At 37.8% G+C, this 24,127-nt stretch overlaps 1 protein-coding gene across 1 annotated transcript in view; it reads right to left on the reverse strand.

Annotated features, from left to right (window-relative positions):
* The window catches only part of LOC106949558 (RNA-binding motif, single-stranded-interacting protein 3-like), a gene marked incomplete at its 5' end in the record, with an annotated part of 67,674 nt that overhangs the window by 23,584 nt on the left and 19,963 nt on the right, over positions 1–24,127 (reverse strand). Inside the window, 2 exons of the mRNA XM_015035899.1 lie at positions 7,426–7,505; positions 8,800–8,957. Of these exons, the coding sequence (XP_014891385.1) occupies positions 7,426–7,505; positions 8,800–8,957 (238 nt within the window). The remainder of the gene's footprint in view (positions 1–7,425; positions 7,506–8,799; positions 8,958–24,127) is intronic.

A 24,127-nucleotide genomic window follows, 5' to 3' on the forward strand; every position in this document is an offset into this window, starting at 1 on the left:
CTTTTCATCACTTTAGCACCTACCGTGTAGCTTGTTTGCATGTGTGTATTTGGTGAAATTTGCTTTGTGAATCTAGTGCAGAAATAAGCAGTAGCCTTGCGAATTTCCACCGTTGTGACACAACATTTTCATAGATTTTATCATGCATCCTTTCATTCATCTGAACAATAGCAGAGGACACAGTAATTTTTCAGCGAAATGACAAAAACAGAGCAAACTTTACCAAATTGTTTTTATGTGTCAACACAAGTCAAAATGGAAAACAATATTTTTTCAACAGTAGAAGGCTAATCTGAATGTCATGATTCATAATGAAAAAATAAATAAATAAAAAATCGAATTTCAACCACACATTTGAAATGTTGTACCATGACAAAACTCTGAAGTTTAGCACAGACATGAAAGCTGTATCTGTGCTCAGAAGCTGTTCTGTTTCCCTGGTCGAGCAAACAGAGTAAGACACGGCGACAACAGCTGACAACACATCAAGTATTCTGGCAGAGCATGTTTTTATCTGTCTTTTCTGAAGCAGAGCCCTCCCCCCCAAAAAAAACAGCCGAAACTCTGTTTATTATTTTCTTGTTGTGCCTGCATGAAAATGAGTCCTCTGAAGTAAACAGGAATTCTTACTTTACTTAGCAGCGGTGTTGGCATAAACATTTTTGAATACAATTAAATTGCATATTTTATAGTTAACTGACTTATAAGTAAGTTTAAAAATATTTTTCCCCAGCAAAGAACAAAGAAAAACGACTTGTTTTTTGGTTTCAAGGCTGTAAAATGACATTAATTTAAATGCAAAAACATGTTTACACTCTGCATACGATAAAATAAATCCAGATGGAAAGTTGATAAAAAACCCCCAATATGAATGAATCCAACATTTTTTTTTTTTTTGCAGATAAATAAGGTAAGTTTTGGGGCTCACTCTGGACAAGTCGCCACAAGTTAACACAAATGCATACAAAACGGACCAAACGCACACATGAGAAGTCAATTCTTAGTGACCAACTAACTTCAATATATTTTGGGCTGTGGAAAAAAGCAGGAGTAGAGCCAATGTGTGGTTGGGGCGAACGTGTAAAGAGCACACACCAAAGACCCTGGATCGGGGTCCTAATAGGAACGTCTAGCTTCTAAACAAACAGCAGACACATCTCTCAAACAGAATTGGAAAACATTGAATTGTGAAGGTTCTACGTGTAGTATGTTGAGATAAAACGTGAGGTTGTGAATGTCTGACAAACATTTGTCTGTGCTTAACCAAAGAACACCAATGCCAGCGGCCAGTCTGCGTTGATCTGACAGCTAAACTGCAGAAAAAGTCCACCGAGGCAAACAGAAGTCACAATGAGTCTAAAAAATTAATTCCAGGAATGCCTTGCAGCTGTCAGCTTGTACGTTTTGTATAACGTGGTCAGAGAGTGCATTCTGTATTTTTGACCTGTACGGTGAGCTTTGGCTTCCCAAGATCAGCATTAAAGCTAAACTACGTATAACTCCCAGCAAAAACAAAACAAAACAAAGAAAAAAAAACTTTCAGGAATAATGTGAGCTGGATAGTTGATTCAAATATAGCGCTGTGCTGCACCAGTCTAGCAAGACGTTTTATTCCAGGCAAACTTTAGTGGAAATATTCTGGTTTGCTTTGCTTTTATGCCTTAGGGACTGAAACTCTTACTGTTACAGATTCCAATATAAAATCTCCCAAGCTTTAAGAGCGCTTCAACATAATGTGAGCCGTATACCAAAAGTGAAATTTGACCCCAGCAAATCCACCAAAGTTCACTACATTGAAACAAAACGATGTGGAATGGCAAGTTATTCAACTGGATTCTACATCAAGTCGATTGTGGACATTTAAAACAATATGCAAAACACATTTTACAACTTTGTATATACAAGGGTCCTCAGATTTCAGCAGGCCAGTGTCAGACTCAAGATCCATTATGGGGAAAAGTGGAAAAAGCTTAGGAGTTAAAAAAAAAAAAAAAAGTATATAACAAGTTCTGATTGCTCCACATTACAGTATTACATGAAAGACATCATTTTTAGGTAAATGATTAAGACTCATGTAATGGTTGCGATGCTGTTCCAGTATATTGTTTCTCCTTTGGAAGTGATTCAAGGACAATCAAGTTCTGGGTTGTCCAAATACACCAAATAAATCATAGCTTGGCTTGGGGAGGAGTATTGACATCATTTTATTAGACAGACTGTAAAACTGGGCCTGCAAGGCAGAAATTGAAGAGGTATAAATGGTCCAAGGACCTAAATTCACTTAATCGGCATTAACAGCCATCATGACAGTCCCTCTGAGACTCATGATGAAACCTACAACAGTCAACTTGTTATTCCCTAATTAAGAACTTGATATGCAGTAAGAGAACAACAATAAAAAACAAATCAACAAGAGCAAAGGTCACCTGTATGCAGATATAGTTACTTGTAATGTGTATGTTTTTCTGCTTCCTTTCACGGTTGCTTTTCAGCAGCCTGCAGCATTTGGTTGGAAGTTATAAATAATAACTACGCTTACATGGATAATTTGTTTAAAGCTGTTCCTCGTGTCCTGTTGTCATGATCCTATATATTTATGCCATTCCAGTAAGACCCACTGAAGAATGTCCATGGAGAAACACCAGCTCATGATATTAATTTCTTCTTTTCAGCCATTGTGCTTGTTTTGATACACATTGTGATTCCAATCCTCGTTTCTGTTTGATTACATCTAAAATGACTGACTCATTACAGACTAACAGTGTTGTAATCTGAGGTCCAGTCAGAACTATATTTTTAAGCAAAAGTAAAAACAAGAAGTCCTCACCTACACTCAAAACATTACATTAAAGAAGATGTATATTTTAACGACTTGCATGAGGATAATGACTTATAGATCAAATGATCATCCCTTTGTGCGCTAAATTGTCTAAAAGCAGAAAAAAGTAAACAACTGAAACAACTTTTAACATGATAAACAGTCAACTTTTAAAACTTTTGACTGCTTCCTTTGAAAGTTTTATTTGTACATGCTTAAATGTGTATAGGTGAATTCAGTGGACAAAAAAAAAGAAAGTTTACTGAGTTACAGTCTTCAATCTTTGACCTTTTCTGCTCAAATGGCAGGACTTGTTTACTGGTAAGAAGGTGGGTGGCTTGTACTGTAAGGAGCAGATCACACACTGTTAGTGCAGCTGCGGGATACTGGAAACTTTAGCAGGGAAATAAAGAAACCGCGGCAACTCCAACGCAGAACACATTTTATGTATATCTTGTTTAAAGGATATGAGAGAAGGGAATTCAGACTGAAACACACTCCTCTTTCACTCAGTTTGGAGTATAAAGTGCATTTATAATGGATTCACAACGTCTTCTACTGGCAATTATAGAAGCATTAAAATATATGTAGTGATGATGATTTTAAGGTTGAAACTAAAAAAAAAAAATCAGCAGATCTATGAAGCAGTGCACATGTTTTAAGCTGTACAGTGCAATAATTTGTCACTGTTGAACAATAAATGATGAGGATTTGTTAGTTTCAATATGTTACTCAAAAAAATTTATTTAGCTTTCATATTTTCTTTGATATGTTGCCTTTTTAAAAATTTTAGATTACATTTTATTGCAAAAATGAAACATTATCTCACTATTCCTTGAAAATAAGCAATGAATTACATGGAGGTGCTAGAACATTTCTTAGAAATATTATCCACATAAAAGTCATTAACCCAAAATATAATTAAATCAATAATCTGTGCTGTGACAGTGGCACTTGTAAAGTGTTTAATCCTATTATATGGAATTATTATTATTATTTTTTTTTAACCAATACAGATATTAGCTTTGGTAGATCAAATCCAACAAATAAGCAGGAATCCGGCAGAAATACCTTTTGTTTCTTTCATGTAAGCAACGTGTGAGACCCAACATCTGGAGCAGGAAATGTGCTATGAAAAATAACCACTAGCAAACAACATGCTAAAATAATCATTTGAAAAAAAAAAAGTGATTTAATCTACAAAAACAACTAAATGGGAAGAAAAAAAAATCAGTGAGGTGAAGCAACGCCCTTCAAAGCTCTCTGAGAAAACAATATGTGCTCCAGATGGTTAGTTGGTCAAGGATCAAGACAAGCGGATGCTGACAAATTGTTTGTGGAATTAAAACACCTAGACTAAAAAATTCATGGATTTGTCCAAGGAGTAACCCATCACCTCTAACAGGGCTGGCTGGCTGTGTATAAAATGTGGTAAAATCTAAAAGACACATTCATCATGAATTCATAAAAATAAAAATTAAGGGCGAGAACTAAAGCAGCTGTCATATTTCCTCCATCTCACCAAGAACAAATCTAAAAAGACATCTACATATGAAGCATTAATTTATGTAGAAGCTAACCTTCAGCCATGTTTCCCCATTTTTACATTGCACTTGTTTTATGGAAGGAAACGTAAAATTGCTCAAGGTTTAATTTCGTTGGGATGAGGTAGGTTACTTTTGTTGTGATACTACAATTACTCTTCCATACTTAAAATGTGAAGAGTTTAGTTTAGTGGCCCACAAACAGTCTGTTTGTGAACTCAAAAGGTCAAATAATTGGCCAAAATGATCAGAAAGTAAGTTGGATTTCATTAGACGGCGAAAAATGCTTCGTCTTCCAACTATCCAGCGTGCCAGCGTGTGTGAAGACAGAATGTCTGCTTTCAACATGCCAGAAAAGTCCGAGGCAGCCCGGTTTAGTTGTTGATCAAATTCTGGAGCTTACATGCGTTTCCAACAGGGCAAAGCACAGCAACAGCAGCCATTAAAACAAATCTGATGGCAAACAAAACAGCTGAAACAACTGGGGGGAAATATGGTATAAAGAAAGCAGTGCCCCCAGGGGGAAGGGGGGGGAGGGGAAACACATATCAGTGGTGAAAACTGGCAAGGAATCTTAAATGTGATACATACGAGAGAAAAGAAAGGATGAAATAATTAAGTTGGAAAAAAGAGAGGAAAAAGAGCTTGAATAAGTTCTGAAAATTATTTTTTTTTTTTAAACTCCTTGCTTCAAATGAGTAACAGGAAATCAGTGTCTTCTGACTCAGATTTGAATCGAGATTTTATATTCATATATAATAAATCAGGGCAGTGTCTTAAAGTCCAGGAAATCTGAGGAAGTAAAAATGTTTTCATGCTAGGTTAGTGAATAGATTGTTAAAGATGACGTCCTTGTGTTTAAATGTCTTGAATCGACGTGCCCTCTGATTTGTTTTAACATCACATTCTGACATCAAGCCGTTTGACACAACTGTGCAGCGGGTGAACGGATCGGAAAGGTTTCCCACTGGCACTAACTTCTACACTCGCTGTATGGAGGCACGAGCCGCGAAAACACAGAGAAGAAAATGCAGCAGGCAACCAGTCGCATAACTTGTGATTACTTGATTTACATTTCAGATTGGAGTGCTGGATCTTGCTCGGCTCAGTAAAAGGCATTGATACGTTGGGAGAGCTCAAGCTGTTTCCAGCACATTTATTTTCCCCCCTCTGGAAATCAATCATTTTTCCAGCGTTTTTCCTTCAATAAACTTTGTACATCCGAAACAAACAGAAATCAACATTGTATGGATCTGGTTGAGACGACCTGATAAAGTTTAGTCTGAGAAAGAAGTAAAGCGCAGAGAAAACTATTTCTTAAGTTTGATAAAAAACGCTGCTTGGAGGAGTCAGAAAGCAGCAAATCAGTAACGGTTCGGTTGTTGAGAGATGTTTGCTCTGTAAATATGACCAATGGCAGCTTTTATCCTTTGGTGGAGCATTATGTCTCGACCAACAACATCATCCTGGTCTTCCTACAGAAGAGGGTTGATAACTTTACAGTATATTTTTGTATAACCTACTGCAAATTTTAATAAGAAATAAAACTTAAAGAAGCACAATCATGTACATGTGTTTTACGTGTTTGCAATAACCAATAACTGGGCATCTAATAATATGTAATCTGTGTTTTATTAAGGGGGTTGTAATCACATATACATTTAATTTTGCATTACAAAAAATAAATAAATAAATAAATAAATAAAAATGCTGCTGCAGGCAAAAGAGGTAATTAATAATTTGTTTTGGAGATATTGATCATTTAAGAACTGGCAGTTTCCATTTCATCTAATAGCATGTTGCATTAGAAAATATTTCAAATAGATCTGAATCACATCAATTAAAATATAAAAGAGGTTCAACATGGAGCATTCTGATTTGCATTGATGCTGAAATGTGATATGCAAATAGACTTGCCTTGCCTAATATCACTTTATTCTTTTTTTTTTCTATACCGAATTGCTCTCGGTGGATAGTCTTGGAATTTGTACGGACACATTGTGTTTTTTAGGATTTCCAATCAGGTATTTCTCTCATAAGTTTCTCAACTCTTTGATCAGTGTATGGCCTAAAGACAGCGACAGAAGAGAGCAAGTAAACCCATCAGAAAGACTGGAGAGATGCATTGCAGACACAATACATAAAAGAATAAGATTATGATATCTTTAACCGCTTATTCAATATGCTTATACTTGTGTGAGCTTTTCTTGATTTCCTTACAAGTGTTTTATTAAAATGAAGTGGAACCAGAACCTCCAACTCTGAGCTTTTTTTAAATCAATGATAATCAGCTCCAAACACAAATGATGCTGCCGGGAAACTGCTCTTCTTTCAATTTATTTCTTGCTCCATGTTTTATTTTTCTGTATATTCACTTCTTCTTTCAAATTCTGCCACTTTCTTTTTCGTGTCCCCTCATTTTCTCCATATCTGTTGCATGCTGTTGGCTCGTTTTGTGCACTTCAAAGAAAACAAGCTTCTTTATTCAATTACTTTGGGGACAATCACAAGCAGATTGTTCGCTTTAAGCGATGTCAGTCTGGGTGTGCACATGTGCCTAAGCAAGGGTTAGTCTCAGAATATCTTTTTTTTTTTCCTTTTCCCTTTTTTGCAGAGCAAAGACTAATCACACAAATCCTCATACCAAATTAACTCAAGGAGGCCTAAAGAGTCGGAAGCAAAGAGAGCGGAGATAATGATGTGTGATCAGTCACACTTGTGTAGTTTTATGCTCAGACAATTGCTAAAACTGAAAACTGATAAAAACATGCTTCCTCCATAGACACTGGGTGCCTGGAAAACTAAAGGTCTTTATAAATTCAATAAATGAGGGCTTGAAGGAAAGTCCAAGTGTAGCAATTGGCATTTTGATGTCACACTTTTTTTTTTTTATTTAAACAAACCTTGAAAACAAGAAAACATTCCTGCTTGTACAGTGAGGGGAGAGTAGTGCAAGGGTAACCACTAATAAGAACCAAAATGTGTTGAGTAAACACAACGGCGAATATAATTCAACGTAGTCTGTAAGTGTAAGCGTATTCTATTCTCTCAGTTTGCACCTACCTGTCATGCCTGGAGGGGTTTTCAGAAATTTGCCGTTGAAATTCTGGATCACCACGTCGCACTTCTCCGTCGACTCCATCCTGCAACAGAGAGAAAGAACGGTGATTTTGGATTTTGTTTAGGTGAGAGGAAGCACGAAAGATTTCATGGCTCATCAAAAGTGAATGCGTCGTATGCGGCTATGAACGCATGCAAAAGCGTCCTACATTTCAGTAAGTGTGTAAACGTTTGCCAGTTAAAGGATTAGTGCTTAGGTGTCTTTCTCTGCCTGTGAAAAATGTGTGCGTACGTGCGTGTGTGTGTCTGTTTTCTATGGGGTTTCCTCCCCTTTGTCCCAGTTTAAAAGCTCCTTTCAGTCTGATCTGTTGTGTGTCATGTCCTCTTTGTCTGCCCCTATTCAGCTCTGCTCACCCAATCACAGCTCAATGACTAATTGCCTGCTTGGCAAGCAAAAGCCAGTGTGTCAATGTGCGCGTGTGTGTGTGTGTGTTTGAGCAGAGGAGAAAGACGGTGACAGAGGGCACGGACTGTGAGTGGCGAGGGGGGAGTTTAGGATGTGGGTATGTATGTCTCTGTGAGGGTCTTGGGTTTTCTTTGTACAGTCAGTGACCCAGAATACATACTTGACTGCATTCTAATCACTGGCACACTCTACGGTGTAACTGAGAGGACCACACATGCACACACACAGGGGACAAAAGGGTTTGAGGTAGAAAGAGGTGGAATTTCCCTTTTTTTTTATTGTTGGAGCTCCAAGTCATTTGGTTGCAAATTGCTTATCTTGTAACTTCTATAGCAAAAGTGGTTATTGTAGCGTTTGGTATTTGTTTCCCCAGTTACTAGGAAGCACATGTCCAACCTGCAACCACCTTTTCAAAACTCCAAACACAATTAGCACGACATTAGTTTGCGGAGGCCCTGCGGTTGTCAGGTCTTGTGTCGTTTTCACACAATATGCAGTTAATGACCACATTTCTCAAATAGTTGCACTTTCTTAGCGTACAGGTTCAATCTCTGACCAAAGTTATGAATACTGTTTTTGCTCATTTACAGACATTTACATACAAAAAACCAATATGCCAAGGCTTGGTTACTGTACAAAAAATATTGTGTTTTGCAATGAAATCAGCTAAAAAAAATAAATAAAAACAAATAAATTTAAAAAGTTAAAAGTAATTAGCCCAACCAGTTTACACTCAGTGAAGACATAGTTACATGATGTGTGGGAGCCCAGTCGACTGCACTAACAAATTGACTTTGCACCAATAAATGAAACGAATAACGTTCATTTCCGACATGCTAGAAAAACAAATGAAATTTCAATTTTATATGACTCTCGGAGTGAGGCGTTTTTCCATTTCACTGTGTATGCACCTAGCAAAGCCGACTCCTCTGCTCAGACCGTTGGCGTCTCTCAGTATCCGCGTGGAAATAACATGACCAAAGGGCTTCAGCATGTTTTCCAGCTCCTGCTCATCCATCGACACCGGCAGGTTGGAAATGTAGAGGTTTGTGGGGTCCTGCTCCTGTTGCTGTGGAGAGACAGTGAAAGACAAGGACGGAGTGTTTAACATCAATCTTACTGCAAAGAATTATACAAAAAAATATAGACAAATTTGACCCAGTCACCTTCAAGAAAATGTAGAAAAAAAAAACTGCAGGTGAATTACTATACAAAAAATAATATTTCAGAACAATGGAAGGACCCTGACAGTTTCATTAGAAAATAAATTTTACATTTATTGTGTAAACACTATTAACTGACTGCAGAGAAACAAAGAATTGTTACAATGTTGTGGCACTTTATGTATTTCTTCCTTTCAAAAATATAAGGCAATAAAATTAAAATAAAAACTTATTTGATTGCTGTTTGATCCACTGACAGATGCATTGTTTATTTCCATATTTATGACTGAATATTTCACAGAAAAATAGCAGCAAATTAAACCCAAGAGGCATACTCCTAAGAGGAGTGGAAACTGTTTTGAAAATGCATTACACTAACCCCACACTCCAAAACCCCTGAAGCAAGAAGGAAAACCCCTATGGATGAAGAAATGCTATCAAAGTTGAAGTAAATCTTCATGCGGTAAGTGAGGGGCCTCCCTCTGGTGTGTCACTCAGTGGGTTAAGATGTGTATACTGATATTGTTTGGTTTTTCTGTCTGACAGTGTCACGGGGCGGTGTTGGGAAGTGGTGAGAACGAACGCAGGAGTCCATGCTATGAAGAAAGTGAATATTTTAATAATGAAAACTCAGGAACACAGGAACAAGGAGACTGGCAGAGAACGCACGGAAACAGAACAAAATTAGACGACGACGCTCGACGAGGATCCGACAAGGAACACAGACAAGAAGAGGGACTAAATACACGGGGAAGGTAATCACAGGAACTAGAAACAGCTGGGCACAATCAACAGGGGAGACAGGACAACACAGAGACTATCAGGAAACAGAACCAGACACAGAAAAACCTCAAAATAAATGTACAAAGAACTCAAATCACAACAGACAGATCTCAATGCAAATGACTGTCTGCAAAAGGCCAAAACGTCTCCGTTTGGTGTTTCTCGATTAAAGGGGGGTGGGTTGCATGGAAAGGTTGTACGGCAACGATGGTTTGATATGCAACCTGCTGCAGAGAAAGGAAAGAGTAAATGCATGTTCCATAAATTACAAAGACACGCTTCCAATAAATCACTTTACAGTTTCCTAAAAGCAAGAAAGACACACAGGTCTAAAGAAACTGAGTGTCCGATTATTATTATTATTATTGGTGAAAATTATAACTGTATATAAGAACATTTGTTATACGATAATACCTTGCAATCCCAAACATATTGAAAATGACAACAGACATAAAGGAATATAGGATTAAAGGGGCATTATTACGTATTTTTCAGGCACACAATGCTATTTTACCGCACAATCATGTAGCTAAGTTACCTTCACTTATTATAAAAATGCAGGATATGAGACGCAAGGTAAGATAATTAAATTTAACTGAAGTCATTAGGAAAACACGCTATGTGGGTGTGACATATGCGTCCTGCTATGCGAACACCTTCTGCTTCTGTGACATAAAAAATAAAGACCCTTTAGGCTCCCTTAGCAACCAAATATTGCTTTCATCCATGGAGGATTGATAGATGTTTGAAGGGAGTGAGCTCAAAGCCGAGAAGACTGCGACCAAAGCCGTCCGTGTAAGAATTGAGTCAGTGCAGGCAGAACAGCCCAGGTGGAAAATTCTGAAATCACCTTTTCATTTGGATTCTGAAAATCTACGTGCAAGGTGCGCGGCAGACAAGGATTTTCATTTGTCACTTTCCAACCTAATGACTGGGGAGGTTGTCTTCACATATGGGCAACAGGCTTTGAATGTTAGCTGTTGGGGTTTGCGTACATGCTTATGTGTCACATTAAGACAAGCAGGGGGACACATGAAAGAAGGAACATCAAAGGAGTCGAGTGTAACAGCTGTGGAATCTGTCACTGGTCTCAGAATCATCATCTTCATGAAAGGGTTACGTCACTGAAATCATTCTTGGATCATCTTGCATGATTAAAGTGAATCAGGTTTCAACGCTTTCCAACTCGGTCCTTATTAAAATGTTTCTGGGACAGAGTCACGAGGTGAAATGTCAACCAGGAGGACACCGGGGCACAGTGTTTGGGATCAATTTGCTCATTCTTGAACAGGAACAGAAACTTTTTTTCTAAAAAAAAAAAAGCTTCATAGCAAAAGAAATTTGAGGGGGGAAAAAAAAAAAAACCTCCTAAAATGTCTTCTATGACAGCGCTCCTCTAGGGGAACTTAGGAAAAGAAACCAAAAACAAGCAGAACAAATCTGATTGGATAAATCCAGGTCAGCAACAGAAACAAATAACCAGACTAAACTGCTGGTTTTATGCACAAATTGGTACCAACCTCAGCAGATTTTATTCCTTAACTAACATGCATAAACAAATACATTAAATAGCACCAAATATAAAATGTAGTCCTTATTATGCTTTCTTACGACAACTGTGTGGCATTACCATAGATGTACTGGAAGGTGTTGCAAAATGCAATGAGAAACACAGTTCACTACAAGACAAATGCATAGGAAATAACAGAAGAAACAAGCTGGGAATATGCAGCATGAATTGTGATAAGAAGAGTTAAAAGATATTTTTAGTTTTTTATAAGGGAGATATTTACTAATGGAGTGACTGATGAGTGAACATCTTCTGGTTGAGAAGATGAACAAGTAGTGAAATGGTCAAATAGAGTAAGCACAAGTGTTACAAGGAAATACACCCTGAACTGACTTTGTTCCATTTCACCCCTTTGCCAATTCACACCTGCATTTCGCTTTTTTTTTTTTTTTTTTCCCCTTACTCTCTTCCCCCTTATGTGCAATTTTACCCAATCATGTTTCCCAAGAAAAACTGTACAACACCACTCCCATTGATTTTGGTTCTGACCCATTTTGGGGGAAATTTTGGTGTTTTAAAATATGATGGGTGATGATTAGACCAAAATAACTCAAATTGACTTTCTGCTGGTAGACATCGCCCGGAGTCACACACTCACATTTCCGAGACAATAAGTAGATTACAGAAAATTACTTTCCATGTTTTGTCAACGTGGGTACAAAACATCCCCCTGCAGGTTATGAATCAAAGCATGGTTGGCATGATAGATGAAACTCTGTTTTGGTGCACTACGCAGGAACAAAACTGCAAGGACGAGAATTGTCAAAGAAAATCACAGAAAAAAAAATGGAAATGCAAGCGAGAATCAACTGCAATACAGTTGTTTTAAATTGTTACTTTTCTCGATTAGTGTGGATGAGTGGATCTCAAAACATTTCATATTTTAACAAAAAAGTACACAAAAAGTTTCCCCTAAAGTTGGAATTCTGATTTGGTTGTTGGATGACCACAACCTGCTCAGAAAGAAAGAAGAAACAATCACACACTAGGCTTGAATTGAAACTGACAGGTCAAACTTTACAGACTTACAGAATGCAAGTCATTTTTTACAACTTGGAACTAAAATCTGCTTAACTTAGCTTTTGATATTTTATTCCCAGATCCACGTTCAGACATCCCAAGGCAAGTCAAACAGAGCATAAAGCTGCAAATGTTTCATGAAATCTCTGAGAATAAAACCCTTATTTAAGCTTCAAATAGGCTTTAAACTCACTGCTGTTTATTTCACCTTTAGTGTGAAAACAGGTGACAGAAACCTGAAAGACACATCCACTTCTAAAATAACTCTTCTTGACTTTGGTTAAAGTTGCTGTTTGCACAAAGTTATCTGACGGTGATCTCTCGCTCGGCAGGTGTTGCAGATGAGTCACTCTCTCTCTCTCCAACGCTGTCGTCCCCTTTCTGGCTCTGTTTCTTTGTCACTCTGTCTCTCTCTTTGCAACATCTGTCATGCTCTGGAAACAGCTTCACACCAACTGTGCCTCTCCTTTTACTGTGTTTGGCCTGCCAGCCAACCAGTCAGCTAGTGTTTTCAGCCCCATTAAACCTCAATTCTGCATTACTGTAGAAGGTGTGCGCCTCTTATCCCGCTACCTCCTAGTTACCCCGCCACCCGGCAACACCTGCTGATGATAGAGGGTAAACCGAGGGCAAAGCAGTGATTAAACACCGACCGAAAATGCCAGCTTTGTTTGCACGCCAGCATGCATGCATGCGGGGCGAGACAGTACTTGAAAATCCCATTTCTTAGCCTTTCTGCGTCTCAAGTAGAAACCCTTCAAATTGGAAACCTCAGCCCTCTCGCAGCACTGCCAGGAATGAGCAGGTACAGCAAAGTGAACGGAGAAGCTTAGAAAGAAAGCGCCAGAGCGCTTTCAGAGAGAGGGAGTCGGCGATTATGGAAAACACTTCCCGTTCATTACAGTATGAGTTTGCTTCTTATTTCTACTTTGAAACATTCATATTCTTCCACGTTTCCTTGTTGCTACGTCTGAATCTCTCTTGACTTTGGCCTCCCTCTGCCCACCTCTTCCCTCTACCCTGTGTTCCTCCAAACTTGAATTCATTCATATTCATTTCCTTTTTCGTCTTACTTGCTATTCAAACCTACTCTCGCTAAGATTAAAACCTAATCTCCCTTAATGGTAGCCTTGCTGACTAAAACACTATCTGAATGCTTAGTTAATATTTAAAGAGGCGAACTTTTCCCTCCTCACACTTCTCATTCTCTTCCTAATCTATGTGTCCCCTCATTCTTTCCCTTCCTGCACGTCTGCACACCACACTCATCTTTATTTTCCTTCATTTACATCTCTCTCTCACAGCAGCCTTCTTCTCTATCTGCATTTCTCATTCTTATGGGTTCCTCATCCTCAAGCCAAGTTCTAATCTTTCATAAGGATTGTCTGGGTGTCTAAACGCTTCCTAACGGCTTAATCAATACTTAATGAACATATCATAAATACTTTATGAAGGCTAACCCCCCAAATCCCGGGGGTGTCATTAACTGTGGAGATATACACTTTATCCCTTATCTTCATGATGACTACTATGTTGGTGGAATCAACACCAGACACTGAATACATTTCATCTTGAGCCACTTCACCCATTTGTTTTTTTTTTTTTTTTTTGACAGTACAGATCCTCATGTTTGTGTCACCATGGCAACAATGAATTGTGAAATAGGCATGGAACAAAAGCCATTTTATTTAAAGTCAGTGGACATGGCTTTGTGCAATATTTTCATGAGAAAAACAAAAATGGAACAGACAGAAATTAGTTTTACAGTGAAGCTACCATGTTGGAAAAAGTGACATCTGGGGGTGATGTCCCTTCATCCCCTTCAAACATATGATTTTTTTTTGTTTTTGTTTTATCATACAAAATACTTACTGACTCTTGAATTTCGGGGCTGAAAACATCCACTAGTACACTCAAAATTCAATGTTTGGTTATTTTGGCTATGTCTGAAGGGAAGGACAAAGAGATTTTCTTTTTTTTAAAATCTATTTTAGCAAATGACTCATTCTGAGGAATTTTTTTTTTTTTTTTACCTAATCCTGCTCTATTAAAAATCATTATGAATATAATACATTAGCAGCTCAATTAGTTAAAAATCAAAGTGGATAACAGAGCAGGTATTATCCTGATAAACAGCATAACCCTAGGGCATCTTGCAGCCTCTCAATTTCTGTCACTTAAAAGTAAAGCTTCTTCACTGAGCTTTGTTTGAGAAAATTTTGATTTTTTTTTTTTTTTTATCATACAAAATTCTTACTGACTCTTGAAAACTCTGGACTTTTCTTTAACCATCTTCAAGATCTGGATAAGTTTTGGGGAAAAAGGAAAAGTGATTATGGAATACGATATTTCCAAACCTTTTCTCAACTTCAGGGTTTGGATGATTGTACATTGTTTTAGGTCTCATTGGTAAAAATGGTGAAGGGCCTGTACTTGATTAGGGCTTTATGAAGCCCAGAGGACCCTCAAATGGTTCACACTACATTCAGTCAATCACCCATTCACAATGTAATGTAAAATAAACCCTCTGTCCTTCCAATAGCTGGTTATTTATCATCAAACATTTGAGAAAGCCTTCTATTGGATTAGGGTCTTCCAATCACAGCTGAGGATGTACATACTTCCCATTGTAGAGTCAGCAGAGTCCACTCAGAAATGAACATGTGAAGTTAAGACTCCTACACTGAGGAGGTTCTTATAGATTAGAAGATCAGATAGTGACCCCATAAGAAACAAAACTATTGACTTCATGATTTCACGTCATGATGATCAGTTTGATTTGTGATCAAACGGTGATTTATTTGATTGTTGTGTTTGTTTTGTTCTTTTTCTTTAACCGTTATGTCAGAACTAATTGCATTGTTTGTTTTGGATAGTAATCAGCATGCTTTCACAACCGACCAAGTTTCTGGTAATTTGATGTGCAATGCTTGTTTTGTTCCTGAGCAGCCTAAACTGAGTGGTTTTTATAACAACATGGTTTGGATTTAATAGACTCTTGTTTCAACCGCTGCTCATTTGTCTGCTAACGTGAAAGGCTGCTGGTTTGTTTGTGTGCTTTCTGTATTGGTTTAGAATCAACCCTTGTTCACATGTATTTAGATGTTAGACCAAACAATTCTTGGATACAATGGTTTGACTAATGTAAAGACATTTTCCCTAAAGCTTAAAAAAGAGAGAGAGAGAAAAAAAAAAACTTATTTCATCATGTTAACATGTTAAAGCTGGCAAATTTCTTTTACCTTTTTTTATTTTGGGATTACACGAAGAGAGTGTCAGAGGGCTGTGGTCACTAAACCATGGTTCACTACTGTGCAGAATACCCTTCATGCATATTTCTGTCAATATTGATTTGGTACAAACATTGAAAACAGTTTTGCAATAAAACCAAAAAAACAAAAACAAAACTATGATACCTAGTTTGAGATCACATATTTCAGTATCCAAGGTGTAGGAACATTTTATTGAATTTAATGCTACAAAATATATACTATAAATACTTTTTCAATCACACTCACCAGTTGTCAATGACTAAATAAATGATTCCAAAAAGTGTTGCTGCTGTTGACCAAATAGGAGGCAACGTTCAACCAGTGAATTCAATTTTTCAGCCTCAGGCTACAAATGCTTTATGCTCAAACTTTGCAAGAGTCTTTTACAGCAACACATAATGTCCAGAGAACAGGTGACTGACTACACAAAGAGTTCTTACGATATATAGCAGCAATGTTCCCTTTTTTTTAACACCATCGTCTATTTCTTTCAGCTCAACAGTTTCAACACGGCTTCATCCCTTCTCGTCTTCCCCTCATGTTGTCTTTGGTGTGTATTAAAAGGCCAGTAATTCATCACAAAGTCCAGGCAAAAATCAGTCCTTGCTGCAAAGCAGTCTGCTGGCTGTTTGTCTTCCAGGTGTCCAGAGAAGGAATCAATCACCACATCCTGAGATGCTGAAACCATCCAAGGGGGTCAGATGCAGATACAGAGGGAAGAGAGAGATGCACGCCCAGAGAAAAATGAAGAGAGTGTGGAGGACGACATGCAGACAAAGCAGCCCTGCACGGGTGAATTAAATAAACATTTCCTTAGCTGAATACAAATCAGCAGGCCAAGAAAGTTATGCAATCCAATCTTCTTTGGTTGTGATTCGAAATAAAAAAAAAAAGACTGCTGTGTTGTTTTGTGTCAGTGTTGATTGATGCATAGATTAAACAACAACCAGGCCTGATTGTAATGATACGTTCTGTTGTTATTGCATTTGTTTAGTGTTCAAAGTCACCACAAAAGCAAACCAAGCAGAAATGGTGTAGCTTTCTTGTGGGAATGTGGTCGCGCGAATCTCTCTCTCTCTATATATATATTAATTTTAAACAAAAAAAGTTCAGAATGGTAGAATGAGTTCTTTGGGGGGGATCAGTGAGATATGTGGAAATGATCAAAGGTGACAGTAAGGTTTCAGTTTTCACATTGCAATACATTTCTTACCTCTTTTTAATCATCGGCAACAATTAAAAATCATGGTGACAATGATCAAAAAACAAAACAAAAAAACTGACAATTTTTACTTAATTATGCACAGAAGAATAGCTAGTTTCCCATACAGATTCCTCCCTAGAAGTTTCGTGTAACTTTTTTGACTCTTCAAGCTTTACTGTGAAACATGTCTCTGATAATGAAAACATCAGTCGTTTTCTCTCCCCTCAGTGACGACGTCCACACTAAAGAGTGTTGTTGTCAGCATCACCTGCTTATTTAGAGTCTGTTCACTTAGAGGGAAAAAAAAAAAAAAACACAGGATTCTGAGTCCTGTTACAGAGCTCCAATATTATTGCTGCTGAGAGCGAGGAGATGCTGTTTTCCAGGGGCTCATACTGGTTGATATGCAAAACAAAAGGCATAAAAAAAACCCTCAAGTACCCCTACAGAAGGCAACTGATAGAAATTAACAGATCACACAAAAGCGTGCTATGACGATGACAAAATTACAATAATCGCCACATGGCATCAACACGTTTGATTGTGCCGCATTTACATCCTCATCATTGCTTTGATTCGTCTCGGCCTCTCGTCATGCTGGTCCTTTGACTACGTCATCTACTTGACATTAACGTGGACGCTCAGCTGTCAGCAATTCGCTGCGATTACCTGCTTGTACAAAGTTGTTTGATCAGGCGAAACAACCAACATAAAACGGTGAAGCAAAGAACACAAAATTCAAACACATTGCCTGCTGTGGGCACAGCACTATAGGTTTTACGAAGAATATCTCTTCTACTGACACCCTTAGGCTCGCTAAAAATCCTCCTCACTAAACCCAACCCGTCACTTTTATGAGTTCCCTTAAGGTATCTTGTGAATAACTTTTATCTTACCGAGGTAAAATTCAGAGAAAAATTGCAGAATTCCAGAAATTTCAAGAATGATCCAAAAATGTCGTCAGATGAAGCTACTTTTAATCTTAGGAGTCTTTAACACAGGTCCAGATTTTTAATTTGCCAATTACAGGTTATAAAACAGACTGCCGTCTTATTTCTGTTCATCTGCCAATTTTTCTGCTTAGCGTTAGAAAACGGATATTTACGAAGGCTCTTACAATAGCAGGATGCACAATGGATATCAGTTCCTAAATAAGCATCTAGTAATCTTATAGGAATGCAGAAATGGAGCCAAAGCCCCAAACGTTCTTGTCAAGAATCCAATGAAATATCCTCACGTTTTCTGAGAAACCAGGAAAGACATTCCCCTCCTCTGTGAACTACCCTTTTAACCAAATCACACAAATGTTTGCTCCCTAACATAATCCCATTTCGATAACTAATGATCGAACGGATGCAATAGTTCTATACCTCCCTCCGCATTGCATAACTTGAAACAACAGCCTCTTTGAACATTTGCTAACTATTCAGAAACGACTCAGAAAGCACGTGCCATGGTGCTGGCAACACAACTATTCATCAACATTCCACACACAAACAACCCCTCTTAAAGTCTTAAAACTGCAGCCTGTACACACACACTCTCTCTCCTCTCTCCTCATACTGAATGCTGTAATCAAGGCTAATGGGACTCAGCTGCTGGCCAGTCTAATTACCTGGAATGCAGACGGATGATCTTTGAGACAGAGACACACACAGACACACAGGCTTATTCTAATGCAGATCATGACTGCTACATGTCTTACAGCACAGAAGTTCCAAGATACGCTTAGAGTTCCCATGCAGCATATGTTCAAGTATCTTCAAGTGTGTCTATAAATATATTAAAATAAGTGCACAGTGTTTATGTTGAATTTTTGCCCTTACTGTACAGCAGCGCTTCTCAATTCCAGTCCTCAGGCCCCCCTGCTCTGCATGTTTTAGATGTGCCTCTATTCCAGAACAGCTGATTCAAATGATTGCATGACCATCAAGTACTGCAGAAGCCTGTTAATCACCCAAAGATACAATTCAGGTGTGTGTCAGAAGGGAAATACCTAAAACATGCAGGGCAGGGGGGCCTGAGGACCGGAATTGAGAAACGCTGCTGTACAGTATGTTGTTCTACATATTGTTGTTATGCATTGCATATTCCTTAAATTACGATGAGAATTTTGTGTAAAAGTGCAATATTTCTGGCCAGTCATCTCATAAAGTCAAAAGATAATTCTATTAAGATTGATTCCAAAAATCAAGCTTTTATTTAAAGCTTTTATTTTATTTTTTTTTGGAATTTTAATGATTATGGCTTACAAGTAAAGAAACCCCAAAATTGAGTGTCTCTCAAAATTCTGCAATGGATTTCACTAGTGCACCTTTTCTTACCACACATCTTCCTTCCACTCAATTTTCTGTTCATGTACCTGGATACAGAACTCTGTGAAAAACCAGCTTACCTTCCCTGTGAAAGGTGTTGATGACATGACTTCTGGACATCTGTCAAGTCAACATTCTTCATCATGGTGTAGCCTACTGACCCGGAGTGAGAGACTGTTTAAAGGCTCGGGAAACCTTTGCAGGCGATTTAATTAGCTGATGAGGGTTTGCCAACACGAGTTTTCAATAATGACCTTTTTCACAGTATTCTGATTTTCTGAGAAACTGAATTTTAGGGATTCGTTTTCTGTGAGCCAGGTTAATCGAAATAACAAGAAACAAAAAGGTTAAAATATACGAGTTTCACTTTCTGAGATGAGTCTCAAGAAATATTGCACTTTTAAACAATATTCTTTTTTTTTTTTTAGATGTTTCTATATTGTATATCTCTCAGTGAACTTCAAATAGTCAGAACTTTGCTGCCTGTATCACCAACCAAACCCGCTCCTTCCATCCTTCACATTATTTTTCTCCCATTCAGTAACAATTACACTGTTACTATTCCTCCTTACTTTCAAGGCCGTCCACCACCGTCTGGCCCCATCTTACCCGTCACATGCCCTCCTGGTCCTTCACCTCCATTGACCTCTGTCCCCTCTGTCCATCTCAGCACCATGGAGACCACAGTCTTCTCTTTCTCTGCCTCCCCCAGCTCTGGAATTAGCTGCCACCTATCCTTAGCACTGATTCTCTAACTCAGTCTAAAAACTGCCTCAAAACTCATCTTTTCAAATCCTCATATTCTCTGTAGTGTTTGACGCATGTACGTTTCTGATCATTTATTATGCTGATTTTCTCTTCTTTGTACAGTGTCCTCGAGTGTTTTAAAAGGCGCTTTAAATAAAATGTGTTATGATTATCATATATGTAATTTTTTTTTATCTGATTAATCACAGGGTTGCTGTGAGTTAATCACGATTAATTAAAAGTTAAAAAAATGAACCGAGTTAACGAATCAGTTCAAAATATTTTTTAATGGGGCTGTCAACCGACTAAAATAGGATGTAACAGGCAAAACATGGAATCACTTCTCATGTCTTTGATGCTTCTGTGTTTATCGTTGTTCATACAGAGGTTTAGGGTTGCTACAGTCGTGGATATTTGCATGTAAAATGTTGCTCTCCTACCTTTGTTTTGTCCACAAGAGTGAAATCATATCGGCGAGTCAGACAGGTGGAGAGGAGAGGATAGAGAGTGGAGCTGTTTTCTGTTTTACTTTTTTTAAGAAATGGGAGAAAACACCATAGAAAAGCAAATTACATTCAAGCTGTAGCTTGAATGTAATTTCCAAAAAGGATAGAAATCCAAAAAGGATAAAAAATCTGTGTGATTAATAAAAATTAATACCCAAAGTGTTTTTACCAGTCATGAGCAAAGCAACAAATTGTAAAAGATGAATTATCCCAGTTTTATTAACACTGGAGAATTCATTGAAACTCAAGGTCTAAAAAAAAATCAGCTTTTTATTATGGCAATAATCAATAGAAATGACTTTTGTAATCCTTAATGGCAAATTACAAAAAATTGAATTACACAAAGCGAGGAGAAAAAGCTTATGTGTTCTCACACAATGCATGTAAATATGTTTCCTCTGTATATAGGTCAGCTGAATCCACATACACACACAGAAAGCAATTTTATAATACACTTGCCATTAAAAAGACATGTGTATTTTTATTTGTTTTGAGTCAGCATGTGTTGCATTTTGGTGGTTCCATGTGCTGACATGGTAAACGTAGAATGAGGTGGCATAAGTGCAGCAGAGCAGTCAATTAGTCAACAAAAACAACAGAATAACAGCCTCATACTGTCTTTTCCCGAGCTATTTTCTTGGGGCAAAAAACAGGCAGTAGTAAAAAATAAAATGTGAAATTTGTAAGGACTTACAAACAAGTCAAAACAATGAAACTTTTCAGTGAAATGCAGAATAGAACATAAAACAAACAGCAATAAAGTCTGTCTGTATGAGGAGTTAACACAAATGTCCACTACGCACAAATGTGGAGGAGGAAGGAGATTAAGAAAATGACGAAACTTAATGTTCAAAGGAAGAGATTTTGAAACAAATCTGTCGTGTGTTTGATAAATGTGTCCCTGTGTCATTCAAGGCCTCCTCAGTCTGATGTCACAGTGTCTGCCTGGGTAGACAGACTGCTTCAGGGCTAGCCTCGTTCTAAATGATTTATGGGGCCTGGGAGCAAGAAGGGGAGCGGTATCTGCTTCTGGTGGCACAGGTACACACCCCGGTTAACCCGTTCCGAAGAGAGAGCTGTATCTGTGTGGCTGTGTGCATCGTTACAGTAAAACCCGCTGCACAGCGGTTCACAAAGACTTATTAATGATGGCAGCTATACAGAGACGAGCGTATAAACATGCATAAAAATCCAACAGTCCCCTTTATGAGACATATTGTACTTACTGAAGATGATGAAGGATGCAGTTATGAAAGGCGAAGCAGTGGATAGGTGGAAATTACAACGTACTCATTGTTAAGCACACGCTACATAGCAAGACATCTTAGAGACGTAATGGTGTGTATCTACAACTTTAGAAAAAAATAAATGCTGTAAAATCAGCTAAACATGATGTGACTGCTGCTGATGCCGATAATAGTGACAGGCTGCCAAGGGCACACTCAGAATGTACTTCTAAGGTCAGACTGATATTTTCCACAATGTTCCCCTCGCAACCTCAGCTCAGAAGAATTGAGCAGATTGAAAGTGAGTTAAATTCGGCTCCTAAACTGATTCACATACTGCCTTTTTAATCCCTTCCATCTCCTCCCCTTTCAATAAATTGCTTCTTGACTGGCTGTCTGTGTCAGAAGATTTCATTACACAAATGCAATAAACCAAGAGGCTTGCCCCGTCGCTGGATTATCACAGAGGTAAAGTCTCCTTGGATGCAAAAAAGAAAATTAATAAAAGTGCTTCTTGAGGAAACATTAAGAAAGAGTTTATTGTGCTATGTCTTTTCTTTGCTAATGGTTTGTCCACTAATAAATCTTTGGGGAAATTAAATCCAGAGAACACATGAAAGAAAATCACAATTTTTGAAAGCACATAGTAATAACAAAGTTCTCAGTTCTCAACAGAGAAGTCTGTTTAGGGTTTTGGGACTGCAAAATCCAAAAGGTTTTTAAGGCAATGCAAATTAGTGATATAATTTTCAAATCCAAAACACTCCACCATGATTTCTAATGAAGCAATGCACACCATCGGTGTCTGCTTGGCGACAAATGCCCTAAAGGCAGCAATCTGCATCTAAAGTTGAAATTTCACTGAAAAGTAAACAGAAATACCACAACAATCTAGCTCTTCTGCTTCTGTGCAGAAAATCGGAAAGTGCTGACATATTAGCTCAACAATATGGACATTGTTTTTAATCTGTTGTTTAGTTTATTCGACCATCAGATTGGTGCAAAGTGCTTTTATACTTATTCAGTTTTCAGGTGTTTCAGGATCTCCTTATCATTAATGTAGCTTCTTTGAAAGTATACTTTTTAGAAATGTGGACACTGACGTTAGCATTTTGTGATTGATGAAATATGTTTTGCATCGATGTGGTATTTCAGGCCTGATAGCCCAAACGCTTTTTGCACAACTTGCAAACAACAAGTCGTTTCCAGCGTCCAATTAATTGGTCTTGTGAAGCAAAAATTAGCACCCAGTGAGCAAAGGAAAGCATATTTGTCATCCCTCACTGCTGTTTCGCTCTTCGCTTGTGTGTCAGATTTAGCAGGAACCTTTGTATTATTAAAAAAAACTAATTTAAATTATCAAGTAGAGAGATGTTTCTCTCTCCAACCAAAAACATCACAAATGCAGAAACGTGGATATACATCTAGGCTGTTGTGTGTTTTTTGCATTTGCCTGACACTGTTTCATTCTGATCAATGCTGCTGTTTGATGGAGCCAAAGCTTGAAAACTGTGGCCTGTTGCCATGGTTATCTCTATTTGAAACCAAAAGGATTAACCTCTGGGGAATGGGTTGGGTTAGTGAGACTGACAAAGAGAGATAAAGACTGAAAGAGAGGAGAACAGCCAGGGAAAAACAAGTACGAGGGAGAAGTTTAAAGACAGAAAACAATTAGGACAAAAGTGACAAATGGGAAAGACGTCCTGCATTTTCCGTGGATTTTTATATCATGTTTATATCAAACATCTGTTGGAATTCCAGATTCCTGTGGCGTAAAAAATGCATCACAAATAGTCATTAAAAAAGTTTTTTCCACTAACTCTCTTCTAAAAATTAAAAAGCTGTTTTCATCGGCAAATATGAACATCAAAAAGTTGTAAAAAAAAAAAAAGAATTAAACTTCTCACTTGTCTGAGTTCATTTGATGTTTTCAACCTGGAATTTAATGCAGCATGTTAGCTTTCAAAAGGACTGCGCTGGAAAAAGTTTGTTCCTGGAATCTCCAGAAATCACTTTTGAGGATCACACATTAAAACGTATCAATAACAATTGACACAACAACTTTCCCGTTGGGATTCTTTATTTATTTATATTTATTTTTTTGCCTGTTCTTAACTTTGGGATTGCTTTGTCAGTCACACCTGCCTTCTTGTCTCCTTTTTCTTCAACCACAGTGTCTGGTTGGTTAATCATCACCTTGGTGTTATCTCTCTTTTGAATGTGACTTTTGTATAATCCATTATCCTAACATGGGATTTCTGGATGAAGTACATCAATATCACACACGTAAATACCCAGGAGAAGATCCAATTGTCTCCGTTTCGTTTTTGAAAGCCCAATAGATTTTATTTTATTTTTTGTCTTTCAAGTTTTAGGCTTTAGCATTCATTAGAACAGTTTTCAGCAATTCTGGGTCACATTTTAAGTGACATT

The sequence above is a fragment of the Poecilia latipinna genome, unplaced genomic scaffold (genome assembly GCF_001443285.1).
Source record: "Poecilia latipinna isolate Pla-1442-1.1 unplaced genomic scaffold, P_latipinna-1.0 Scaffold21, whole genome shotgun sequence".
Lineage (NCBI taxonomy): Eukaryota > Metazoa > Chordata > Actinopteri > Cyprinodontiformes > Poeciliidae > Poecilia > Poecilia latipinna.